Source organism: Coregonus clupeaformis, unplaced genomic scaffold (assembly GCF_020615455.1).
Source record: "Coregonus clupeaformis isolate EN_2021a unplaced genomic scaffold, ASM2061545v1 scaf0217, whole genome shotgun sequence".
NCBI classification, from domain to species: domain Eukaryota; kingdom Metazoa; phylum Chordata; class Actinopteri; order Salmoniformes; family Salmonidae; genus Coregonus; species Coregonus clupeaformis.
The window spans coordinates 380,001-393,155 of NW_025533672.1; the positions used below are offsets into that span (position 1 = coordinate 380,001).

The 13,155-nt window shown below is 43.4% G+C and overlaps 1 protein-coding gene across 1 annotated transcript in view; it reads left to right on the forward strand.

Annotated features, from left to right (window-relative positions):
- LOC123484186 (MYCBP-associated protein-like) overlaps positions 1–9,981 on the forward strand; it is an 18,730-nt gene extending 8,749 nt beyond the window's left edge. The window contains exons 11-12 of the mRNA XM_045214225.1: positions 8,836–9,146; positions 9,743–9,981. Coding sequence (XP_045070160.1) covers positions 8,836–9,102 — 267 coding nt within the window. The 3' untranslated portion in view covers positions 9,103–9,146; positions 9,743–9,981. The remainder of the gene's footprint in view (positions 1–8,835; positions 9,147–9,742) is intronic.
- Positions 9,982–13,155: the final 3,174 nt, after the last annotated feature.

Below are 13,155 nucleotides of genomic sequence, written 5' to 3' on the forward strand. Positions count from 1 at the left end.
GTGAAGTAGATAGTAAACAAAAGTGAAATAAACAATAAATATTAACAGTAAACATTACACTCAGAAGTTCCAAAAGAATAAAGACATTTCAAATGTCATATTATGTATATATACAGTGTTGTAACAATGTGCAAATAGTTAAAGTACAAATGGGAAAATAAATAAACATAAATATGGGTTGTATTTACAATGGTGTTTGTTCTTCACTGTGTGATGTCACGAGAGGCTGTGTCCTGGAGGGACGTTACATCCCCTGAGGTGGCTGCAAACCCAGACAGCTATGGCTCCATCTGCTGGTATGGTCGAGAACTCCACCCTCTATGGCCAATCTTCCCACGCAGCTGGAAACAAATGAGGAGCTGATGAGCTAAAGGTTTGGAAAAGGGAAGAGACACACTGAGGGGGTGGGTGGGAAGGAAGAGACACAGTCTCCAACCTGGGCTCTCTGGAGGACAAGAGTGCTGCACGTCCACTTCCAGGAGGAATATAAGGATTTGGAGATACTTACCTTTGGGGGAAATACTCACCTTTGGATATATGACCTGTGGAAATACGTGTGGGACATTTGGAAGGACGTTTTGCTGGGTTGGCCACTAGCTGCAACGTGGAAGACAGTAAGACTGGGGGAAAAGTTATTTGAGCGAGGGGAGAGTTATGATTTTGGATGTGGAAGAGACATCCCTGAACTGTTAACCCTTAAGAGCCACCAGAGAACAGTATTGTGTTATACTTTCGTTAGTTTCCCAAGACCTTTAATAAAATCCTTGTTTTGGTTGAACCTGGTCTCCTTGCACTACTTGAGCAATCCCGCTGAAAGCTGTGTAGCCTCTCGTGACATCACAACTGGTTGCCCTTTTCTTGTGGCAACAGGTCACAAATCTTGCAGCTGTGATGGCACACTGTGGTTTTTCACCCAGTAGATAAGGGAGTTTATCAAAATTGGATCGCTGTAATCTGAGGGAAATATGTGTCTCTAATATGGTCATTCATTTGGCAAGAGGTTAGGAAGTGCAGCTCAGTTTCCACCTCATTTTGTGGGCAGTGTGCACATAGCCTGTCTTCTCTTGAGAGCCAGGTCTGCCTACGGCGGCCTTTCTCAATAGCAAGGCTTATGCTCACTGAGTCTGTACATAGTCAAAGCTTTCCTTAAGTTTGGGTAGTCACATGTGGTCAGGTATTCTGCCACTGTGTACTCTCTGTTTAGGGCCAAATAGCATTCTAGTTTGCTCTGTTTTTTGTTTGTTCTTTCCAATGTGTCAAGTAATTCTCTTTTTGTTTTCTCATGATTTGGTTGGGTCTAATTGTGTTGTTGTTGTTGTTGTTGTCCTGGGGCTGTGTGGGGGTCTGTTTGTGTTTGTGAACAGAGCCCCAGGACCAGCTTACTTAGGGGACTCTTCTCCAAGTTCATATCTCTGTAGGTGATGGCTTTGTTATGGAAGGTTTGGGGAATCGCTTCCTTTTAAGTGGTTATAGAATTTAACGGCTCTTTCTGGATTTTGATAATTAGCGGGTATTGGCCTAATTCTACTCTGCATGCATTATTTGGTGTTTTACGTTGTACACGAATTCTGCATGCAGAGTCTCAATTTGGTGTTTGTCCCATTTTGTGAATTCTTGGTTGGTGAGCGGACCCCAGACCTCACAACCATAAAGGGCAATGGGTTCTATAACTGATTCAAGTATTTTTAGCCAGATCCTAATTGGTATGTCAACTTTTATGTTCCTTTTGATGGCATAGAAGGCCCTCTTGCCTTGTTCTCAGATCGTTCACAGCTTTGTGGAAGTTACTTGTGGTGCTGATGTTTAGGCCAAGGTATGTATAGTTTTTTGTGTGCTCTAGGCAACGGTGTCTAGATGGAATTTTTATTTGTGGTCCTGGCAACTGGACCTTTTGGAACACCATTATTTTTGTCTTACTGAGATTTACTGTCAGGGGCCCAGGTCTGACAGAATCTGTGCAGAAGATCTAGGAGCTGCTGTAGGCCCTCCTTGGTTGGTGACAGAAGCACCAGATCATCAGCAAACAGAAGACATTTGACTTCAGATTCTAGTAGGGTGAGGCCGGGTGCTGCAGACTGTTCTAGTGCCCTCGCGAATTCGTTGATATATATGTTGAAGAGGGTGGGGCTTAAACTGCATCCCTGTCTCACCCCCATGGCCCTGTTGAAAGAAATGTGTGTGTTTTTGCCAATTTTAACCGCACACTTGTTGTTTGTGTACATGGATTTTATAATGTCGTATGTTTTTCCCCCAACCCCACTTTCCATCAATTTGTATAGCAGACCCTCATGCCAAATTGAGTCAAAGCTTTTTTTGAAATCAACAAAGCATGAGAAGACTTTACCTTTGTTTTGGTTTGTTTGTTTGTCAATTAGGGTGTGCAGGGTGAATACGTGGTCTGTTGTACGGTAATTTGGTAAAAAGCCAATTTGACATTTGCTCAGTACATTGTTTTCACTGAGGAAATGAACTAGTCTGCTGTTAATGATAATGCAGAGGATTTTCCCAAGGTTGCTGTTGACGCATATCCACGGTAGTTATTGGGGTCAAATTTGTCTCCACTTTTGTGGATTGGGGTGATCAGTCCTTGGTTCCAAATATTGGGGAAGATGCCAGAGCTAAGGATGATGTTAAAGAGTTTAAGTATAGCTAATTGAAATTTGTGGTCTGTATATTTTATCATTTCATTGAGGGGATACCATCAACACCACAGGACTTTTTGGGTTGGAGGGTTTGTATTTTGTCCTGTAGTTCATTCAATGTAATTGGAGAATCCAGTGGGTTCTGGTAGTCTTTAATAGTTGATTCTAAGATTTGCATTTGATCATGTATATTTTTTTGCTGTTTGTTCTCTGTTATAGGGCCAAAAAGATTGTGGAAGTGGTTTACCCGTACATCTCCGTTTTGGATAGATAGCTCTCGTGTTGTTGTTTGTTTAGTGTTTTCCAATTTTCCCAGAAGTGGTTAGAGTCTATGGATTCTTCTGTTACATTGAGCTGATTTCTGACATGCTGTTCCTTCTTTTTCCGTAGTGTATTTCTGTATTGTTTTAGTGATTCACCATAGTGAAGGCATAGGCTCAGGTTTTCTGGGTCTCTATGTTTTTGGTTGGATAGGTTTCTCAATTTCTTTCTTAGGTTTTTGCATTCTTCATCAATCCATTTATCACTGTTGTTACTTTTCTTTGGTTTTCTGTTAGAGATTTTTAGATTTGATAGGGAAGCTGAGAGGTCAAATATACTGTTTAGGTGTTCTACTGCCAAGTTTACACCTTCACTATTACAGTGGAACATTTTGTCCAGGAAGTTGTCTAGAATGGATTGAATTTGTTGTTTCAACACTACTTTCCTTCCATCTATAGCATTTCTTAATATTATTCAGTTCCTTTGGCTTTGATGCCTCATGATTGAGTATTGCTCTGTTCAAGTAGACTGTGATTTTGCTGTGGTCTGAAAGGGGTGTCAGTGGGCTGACTGTGAACGCTCTGAGAGACTCTGAGGGATCTCTCTCTCTCTCTCTCTCTCTCTCTCTCTCTCTCTCTCTCTCTCTTTCCCAATCTGGGTTCATTCTCTCTCTCTCTCTCTCTCTTGCTCTCTCACTCTCTCACTCTCTCTCTTTCTCTCTCTCTCGCTCTCTTGCTCTCTCTCTCTCTTTCTGTCTCTCTCGCTCTCCCTCTCTCCATTTATGTCTCTCTCTGTCTATTTCACTAGCTTGTTCTTTCTCTCTCTCTCTTTCTCTCTCTCTCGCTCTCTCTCTCTTTCTCTCTTTCTTTCTCTCTCAATTCAATTCAAATAAATGTGCTTTATTGGCATGACCTAACAATGTTCATATTTGGAGATTTACAATATGAACATAATTAAAATAATAATAATCAATATTGTCAACGGGACAACAGTAACAACAATAATCAAGGGTCAAAATAACAATACATTGAACAATAACAATAACAATAAGCATAGCGGACATGTGCAGGTTGGTTGGTCTGTCAGACACTGTCCCTCATCTTATGGCAGGCAGCAATGTAGTGCGCTGCCAACCCACAGCTCTCTGCGTCCTCCCCCAACAGGACGGGTAGCCTATTCTCATCAGCGTGGTCTTGAATAAGAGTTTCAAATTTGGGGAAATGACACTCTCTAATTGTTTTACATTTTTGACAAAATGCCAAAAATGTAAAACAATTAGAGAGTGTCATTTCCAGGAAATGCGGCTCTGTCTCGGGTTCTGCCGTGGTGCAGTGGTTACACAGCCTTTCTTCTACGGGGAGCCAGGTTTTCCTGTGTCTACCCTTCTCAATGGAAAGGCTGTGCTCACTGAGCCTGTACTTTGTCATGGTTTTTCTAAGGTTGTGATCAGTAACCATGGTCAAATAGTTTGCCATGGTGTACTGTCGATTTAGGGCCAGATAGCACTGCATTTTGCTTTGCGCTTGTGTTTCCCAATAAGTAGTGTAGTTTTGTTTTGACTGTGTTGTAATTTGGTTTATTCTGATTGATTGGATGTTCTGGTCCTGAGGCTTCAGTGTGTTAGTAGAACAGGTTTGTGAACTCAGCCTCTGAACCAGCTGGATGAGGGGACTCTTTTCTTTGCTTATCTCTTGGCATTGCAGGGCTTGGTAATGATATGAGAGGGGCTCACTGTATTATAGATGTTTCCAAAACTTAATTGCTATTTTTTGAGTTTTTATTACTAGTGGATATTGGCCTAATTCTGCACTGCATCCATTGTTTGTAGTTTTCCTCTGGACATGTAGGAGAATCTTACAGAACTCTGCATGCAGGGTTTCAATTGGGTGTTTGTCCTGTTGGGTGAAATCTTGTTTTGCAAGTGGACCCCACACCTCACTGCCATAAAGTGCAATTGGTTCAATGACACATTCAATTAGTTTTAGCCAAATATTAATAGGTATTTACATTCAAATGTGTTTTTTAATGGCGTAGAATGCCCTGCGTGCTTTCTCTCTCAGTTCATTCACTTCCTCATTAAGGTGTCCAGTTGTGCTTATTTTTAAACCTAAGTATTGTAGTGTGTGCAGTACTCTATATACAGTCGTGGTCAAAAGTTTTGAGAATGACACAAATATTAATTTTCACAAAGTCTGCTGCCTCAGTTTTTATGATGGCAATTTGCATATACTCCAGAATGTTATGAAGAGTGATCAGATGAATTGCAATTAATTGCAAAGTCCCTCTTTGCCATGAAAATGAACTTATTCCCCAAAAACATTTCCACTGCATTTCAGCCCTGCCACAAAAGGACCAGCTGACATCATGTCAGTGATTCTCTCGTTAACACAGGTGAGAGTGTTGACGAGGACAAGAACTGGAGATCACTCTGTCATGCTGATTGAGTTAGGAATAACAGACTGGAAGCTTTAAAAGGAGGGTGGTGCTTAAAATCATTGTTCTTCCTCTGTTAACCATGGTTACCTGCAAGGAAACACGTGCCGTCATCATTGCTTTGCACTTCACAGGAAAGGATATTTTTGCTAGTAAGATTGCACCTAAATCAACCATTTATCGGATCATCAAGAACTTCAAGGAGAGAGGTTCAATTGTTGTGAAGAAGGCTTCAGGGCGCCCAAGAAAGTCCAGCAAGCGCCAGGACCGTCTCCTAAAGTTGATTCAGCTGCGGGATCAGGGCACCACCAGTGCAGAGCTTGCTCAGGAATGGCAGCAGGCAGGTGTGAGTGCATCTGCACGCACAGTGAGGCGAATACTTTTGGAGGATAGCCTGATGTCAAGAAGGGCAGCGAGGAAGCCACTTCTCTCCAGGAAAAACATCAGGGACAGACTGATATTCTGCAAAAGGTACAACAGGGATTGGACTGCTGAGGACTGGGGTAAAGTCATTTTCTCTGATGTATCCCCTTTCCAATTGTTTGGGGCATCCGGAAAAAAGCTTGTCCGGAGAAGACAAGGTGAGCGCTACCATCAGTCCTGTGTCATGCCAACAGTAAAGCATCCTGAGACCATTCATGTGTGGGGTTGCTTCTCAGCCAAGGGAATGGGCTCACTCACAATTTTGCCTAAGAACACAGCCATGAATAAAGAATGGTACCAACACATCCTCCGAGAGCAACTTCTCCCAACCATCCAAGAACAGTTTGGTGACGAACAATGCCTTTTCCAGCATGATGGAGCACTTAGCCATAAGGCAAAAGTGATAACTAAGTGGCTCGGGGAACAAAACATCGAAATTTTGGGTCCATGGCCAGGAAACTCCCCAGACCTTAATCCCATTGAGAACTTGTGGGCAATCCTCAAGAGGCGGGTGGACAAACAAAAACCCACAAATTCTGACAAACTCCAAGCATTGATTATGCAAGAATGGGCTGCCATCAGTCAGGATGGGGCCCAGAAGTTAATTGACAGCATGCCAGGGCGGATTGCAGAGGTCTTGAACAAGAAGGGTCAACACTGCAAATATTGACTCTTTCCATAAACTTAATGTAATTGTCAATAAAAGCCTTTGACACTTATGGAATGCTTGTAATTATACTTCACTATACCATAGTAACATCTGACAAAAATATCTAAAAACACTGAAGCAGCAAACTTTGTGAAGACCAATACTTGTGTCATTCTCAAAACTTTTGACCACGACTGCATGTTGTACCAATTGAGAACTTTGGTCTAATTCCCTGAGATCTGGATCTTCTCTGGAAAATCATTATTTTTGTATTTTTGGGGTTTACTGCCAGGGCCCAGGTCTTTTTCTAGAATAGTGGCCAATTCGTTGATGTAAATATTGAAGAGAGCAGGGCTCAGATTGCAACCCTGGCGAAGGCCCCGCCCCTGGTTAAAGAATTCAGTTCTGTTTGATGCTGCACGTATTGCCAGTATACATTGATTTAATTATGTCGTATGTTTTACCCCCTACACCACTTTCAATGACTTTGTAGAACAGTCCTGTATGCCAAATAGAATCAAATGCTTTTTGGAAGTCGATAAAGCAAGCGTACATTTTGGTATTATTTTGGTGGACATGTTTATCTATCAGGTGTGTAAATATGATTGGTCGTGCGATGTTTTGGTATAAATCCAATTTGGCTTTCACTCAAGATATTGTGCTGATGAAGGAAGTTTACAACTCTTACATTTATAGTACTACAGAAAACCTTCCCCAGGTTACTGTTCACACAAATGCCTCTGTAATTGTTTGGGTCAAATTTGTCTCCATTCTTAAAGATTGGGGTTATGAGTCCTTGATTCCAGATGTCAGGGAAATAACCTACACTCAGGATCAAATTAAACAGTTTTAATATAGCCAATTGAAATGTTGAACTAGTGAATTTGAGCATCTCATTTAGGATGCCATCAGGTCTGCATGCTTTTTTTAATTTGAGGTCCTGAAGTTTCTTATAGAGCTCCTGGTCCGATGTATTTTGATTGTCCTTTATAGCTTTTTCTAATCCCTTCAACTTCTCAGGAATTTGGCATTGTTCTGCATTTGCATCAATTTGAACGGTGTTGTGGAGTGTTTTAAAATGGGTTGTCCATATGTCACCATTTTGTATCGCTAATTCCTCTAGTTTCGACTGTTTTAGGTATTTCCAATTTTGCCAGAAGTTGTTTGTGTTTATGGACTCCTCAATTAGTGTCAGCTGCTTGCTGTTGTACTGTGCTTTTTTGGTTCTGAGTGTATGTTTATTAGTTTTAAAGTCTCACAGTAATGAAGGCGTAATTCACCATTATTTGGGTCTCTGTGCTTTTGGTTTGATAGTGTTCTAGGTTTTTTCCTTATAATTTTACAATCTGCATCAAACCAGTTGTCTTTTTTGTTTTGTTTTTTATCCATTTCAGTTGTGCTTCTTTTGCCGTTTGCCTGAATATATAGTTGATGTTTTTTACTGCTAGATTGATGCCTTCTTTACTGTGAGTGGAAGTGGTATCCAGAAAGTTATCTAAGAGTGTTTGGATATTTTGGTTACTGGTTGCTTTCTGGTATTCTTCTGTGCTGTTTTTTAGGCCCATCTGTATGAATTTGTACAGCTTACTGGGCTGTGAATGTGTGGTTGTTTCCATGTCTGTTCTTTTGAGGAACAACGTAATTTGTCTGTGATCAGACAGAGGTGTTAGTGGCTTGACGGTGAATGAGCTGAGAGAGAAAGGGTCAATGTCTTGAATCATATAGTCTACTGTGCTGTGGCCAAGAGGTGAGCAAATAGTGAATCTCTCTATAACCCGCCCATCTCCCTCCCTCCACCCATCCCTCTCTCTCTCCCTCCCTCCCTCCCTCCCTCCGACCATCTCTCTCTCTAACCATCCATCCCTCCCTCCCTCCCTCTCTCCGACCATCTCTCTTTTTAACCCATCCCTCTCTCTCTCCCTCCCTCCCTCCCTCCGACCATCTCTCTCTCTAACCATCCCTCCCTCCCTCCCTCCTCTCTCCCTCTCTCCGACCATCTCTTTTTTTAACCCATCCCGCTCTCTCTCCCTCCATCCCTCCGACCATCTCTCTCTCTAACCATCCCTCCCTCCCTCTCTCTCTCCCTCCCTCCCTCCCTCCCTCCCCTCCGTCCCTCCGACCATCTCTCTCTATAACCCATCACTCTCTCTCTCCCTCCCTCCCTCCGACCATCTCTCTTTTTAACCTATCCTTCTCTCTCCCTCCTCCCCCATCCCTCTCTTACTCTTCCCCCCATCCCTCTCTTCCACAGGTTGGTGGCACCTTAATTGGGAGGGGGATGGGCTCGTGTTAATGGCTGGAGCGGTATAAGTGGAAATGGTATCAAATACATGGTTTCCAGGTGTTTGATGCCATTCCATTTGCTCAGTTTCGCCATTATTATGAGCCGTCCTCCCCCTCAGCAGCCTCCTGTGCTCTCTCTTCCAGGAGCGTCCAGGCAGTAAGAAGAAGGGTCGTGAGGAGGTGGTGGGGGGGAAGCGTCCTGGAGGTAAGTCTGGTAAAGAACCAGGCAGAGAGCTCTCCTCCACCACAGCCAGCCCTGAGAGTGACTATCAGGACCACCTCACTGACTCTACCGTAGAGCCTGAACTACAGGACAAATACAGGAGACAGCTGCATCAACAGGCTAGTACACTGTTATACTATACTATACTATACTATACTACCAGGACCACCACACTGACTCTACCGTAGAGCCTGAACTACAGGACAAATACAGGAGACAGCTGCATCAACAGGCTAGTACACTGTAATACTATACTATACTATACTATACTATACTATACTATACTATACTATACTACCAGGACCACCACACTGACTCTACTGTAGAGCCTGAACTACAGGACAAATACAGGAGACAGCTGCACCAGCAGGCTAGTACACTGTTATACTGTATATGTTTGATTTGTTTAACACTTTTTGGGTTACTACATGATTCCATATGTGTTATTTCATCGTTTTGATGTCTTCACTATTATTCTACAATGTAGAAAATGGTATAAAAATAAAAATAAAGAAAAACCCTTGAATGAGTAGATGTTCTTAAACTTTTTACTGGTACTGTATGTTTACTTTGCCAAAGCAAGTGAAGTAGATAATAAACAAAAGTGGTTCTCTCTCTCTTTCTTTCTCTGTCTCTCTCTCTCCCCCCCCTTTCTCTCTCTCTCTCTCTTTCTCTCATATTGTCTCTCTCTCCCTCTCTCTCCCTCTCTCTGTCTCTCTCTCTCTCTCTCTCTCTCTCTCTCTCTGTCTCTCTCTCTCTCTCCCTCTCTCTCCCTCTCTCTGTCTCTCTCTCTCTCTCTCTCTCTGTCTCTCTCTCTTTCTCTTCCAGGTGTATATTCTAATGGAAGGCTTAGTGGACTCTCTGTGTGTGCTGTTGGATGAGGCTGCAGAGGGACAGGCTGTGAGCTGACACACACACACACACACACACAGCTCTCTGATCCCAATGTCCAACTTAAATAGATTCCCCTCTTCCTCCTTAACACACACCTTTGTACTGAGAATCCATCACAGGTGCAGAGGTTTATTTTCTCACTATGACATCAATAAACTTGCTTTGTGAACTTACTGTCTTGGTTTCCTTATTATGACTGAGAGATGTGGTTGTCTTACCTAGCTCCCTCACACATACTGATTCTGAGGAGGAGGAGTGTGGGTTAAACGCTGACTGCATGCTACCCACTACCCAGTATCCACCCCCATCCCGCCCCCTTCTCTCTCTCTCTCTCTCTCTCTCTCTCTCTGTGAGCTGTGCGTATGCGTACCTGCCATGCATGCGTGCGTGTGTGAGTGGGCGCGTGAGTGTGCCATGCCGTTGGTTGTCCTATGCGGATGTCACGGTTGCTGCCCGCCTCGTGCATCCCAACTTCACCCGACCGTTGTAAAAGGAACAGACTACACGTCCCTTCGGAATTCCACTGCCGTTCCACGCACGGGGCTGGAGCACTGCTTTCTGCTCGTCTGTCCTCAGTCATCAACCTGCATGTTTCGGGAGTAGCCTACCGATAGCTCCCTTGCTCGCTGCATCTCTGTGTTACGGTTCAGTGCTGCTGATACCGGTGGTTTAATACTACTGGGGGAATACCTACACTGCAGAGAGAGGGAGAGAGCGAGAGAGGGAAGGAGCGGAGAGGAGGATGGTGCCTGGTGTAGGAGGAGGGAGGTGATCATGGCAGAGGTAAGCGGAACGGACAGAATGCGGTAAACTAAGCCCATTGGCTATCTGGGTTTTTAGGCTACCGCGACATAAAACAAATCATAGTTTACTGCGATATTTAAATATAGCCAAAGCTAAACTAAAGCTAAACTTGGATGATTTCGATTGGCTATTAGTTCGTTTTACATTATTCTGCAGTTTATTTTTGCAACAAAAGCGGTGTGCTGTATAGGTATTGTAGGCAATTTGAGGGTTGGTTAGTGTGGCCATGTTTTTTTGACAGCTCAGATTGGACAATGAGCACATTGCGTTGCGTAAGAATATTTGCATGAATGCTTTGGTAGTTTAGTAGTCAGTGCCTCCTCTAGCGTTTTGGGGGCCCTAAGCGAGATTTGGTCAGGGGGCACCTCCCCACCTCGAGGGCAGAACGTTTTAGTGATATCTGTGTGAGAGTGACTAATACAATCAATGGGGGCACCCTGGAGGTCAGGGCTCTGTGGTAATGTGGTGATGATTAGGCCTACAACAAGGGTTAGATAGCTGGGTAGACTACCTTACCTGACATGGGCTAATTCAGTGACTGACAACAAGAGAAACACTGCTGATGAACAACCACATTTCGAAATTGCACTTTTCTAACTGTCAACAGTAAGTTGAGACCCCGACTAAGTTTATATATATTTCTTGTTTTTGTCGGGGGCCCCTAGTAACCTATAGTGGGCTGCTGCATGGAAAGGAGGTGTGTGTGGGACGTGTTTAACAAAATTTGACCAACTGTGGACATTTTGTTAGTCCCCACGAGGTCAAATGCTATTTCTAGGGGGTTTAGGGTTAAGGTTAGAATTAGTGTTAGGGTTAGAATGATGTTAAGGGTTAGGGTTAGGAGCTAGGGTTAGGTTTATGGTTAGGGGAAAATAGGATTTTGAATGGGACTGAATTGTGTGTCCCCACAAGATTAGCTGTACAAGACTGTGTGTGTGTGTGTGTGTGTGTGTGTGTGTGTGTGTGTGTGTGTGTGTGTGTGTGTGAGAGAGAGCTGGAGATGATTTGTCAGAAAGGTGATACTGATTGAACTGCTGATGTTTCCATTCTTTATTTTCTCTGTGTCCTCAAGTCTGTCTGTCTGTCCTCTCTCTCCTCTCTCTCTTCTCTCTCTCCTCTCTCTCTTCTCTCTCTCCTCTCCCTCTCTCCTCTCTCCTTTCCCTCTTTCTCTCCTCTCTCTCTTCTCTCTCTCTTCTCCCTCTCTCTTCTCTATTTCCTCTCTCTCTCCTCTCCTCTCTCTCCTCTCTCCCTCTCTCTCTCTCTCCCCCTATCTCTTCTCTCTTTCCTCTCTCTCCTCTCCCCTGTCTCTCCTCTCCTCTCCCCTCTCTCTCCTCTCTCTCTCAGTGTGTATTGCAGTTCTTCAGTGATATTGCTGAAGTCAGCACTACTGCAGGACAAAGCATTCTGTGACTGTTCTGTTCATCCTAACATCCTATTGGAGGACGGCTGTAGAACAAGCCATCCTATAGGAGGACATTTGAAATATAGAACTAACTAATGACCCTGTTAGCCCACTGAGCCAATAATTGGGCAACACGCCTGATTCCACTAATCAACTCATCATCAAACCTTTGATTAGTGGGACCAGGTGTGTAGTGCTGAGGCTAAAACTAAATGATCACCCCTTTGGGTCCCCAGGACCAGGATTGAGATACACTGGTTTAATGGGTTAATTGTGATGTGAACACAGTCTGAAGTACACAGGAGCCAGACACAGAGGAGAGAAAGAACAGTTTGAGCTCTTAAGAGATGAAGTCTCTCATGTCTCTGGTAATATATTAGTTTAGATGTGAAAGTGGGTTACGGTGTGTGTGTGTGTGTGGGGGGTGTGTGTGTGTGTGTGTGTGTGTGTGTGTGTGTGTGTGCGTGCGTGCGTATGTGTGTGTGTGTGTGTGTGTTGGCCTGGATAAGACCAAGCTCTGCCAGACACATAAATAGTGGCACTTTTTTATGACCTACTTCCTGTTGACAAGTAGAATGAAGTTTCTCCGACACTCTGATCTAAGTTCAGTTATGTGTTTTCCCCTCTAATGGTTCAGGATAGAATTAGGGGAAGTGTAAACTGATCCTAGATCAGTGGTTAGGTTAGTATCTAATGGTTTAGGTTAGGATTATCGGAGTGTAATCTGGTCCTAGATCAGTGGTTAGGTTCGTATCTAATGGTTAAATCTGAATTTGTTGCAGGAAACTGATCCTAGGTCTGCAGTATTGGGCGACAGGAGAATAAAGCAATCTAGTCTCTTCAGGGTTCGTCCCAAATGGCACCCCATTCCCATTAAAGTGCACTACTTTTGACCAGGACCTGTAGGGCGCTTGTTAAAAGTAGTTCACTATATGGAATATGGTACACTATACAGGGAATAAGGTTCCAATTCGGACGCTGGCCAATAATCTAACAAACAGGATCAAGAAGAGACTCCTATCTCTCCTGTCAGCAAATAACATTTAGTTAGAAGTGTTTAGTAGTCATATTACTGGATAATTAGCTAATTAACTAAGGAACAGTTAAAGTGTTTAGTAGTCATATTACTGGATAATTAGCT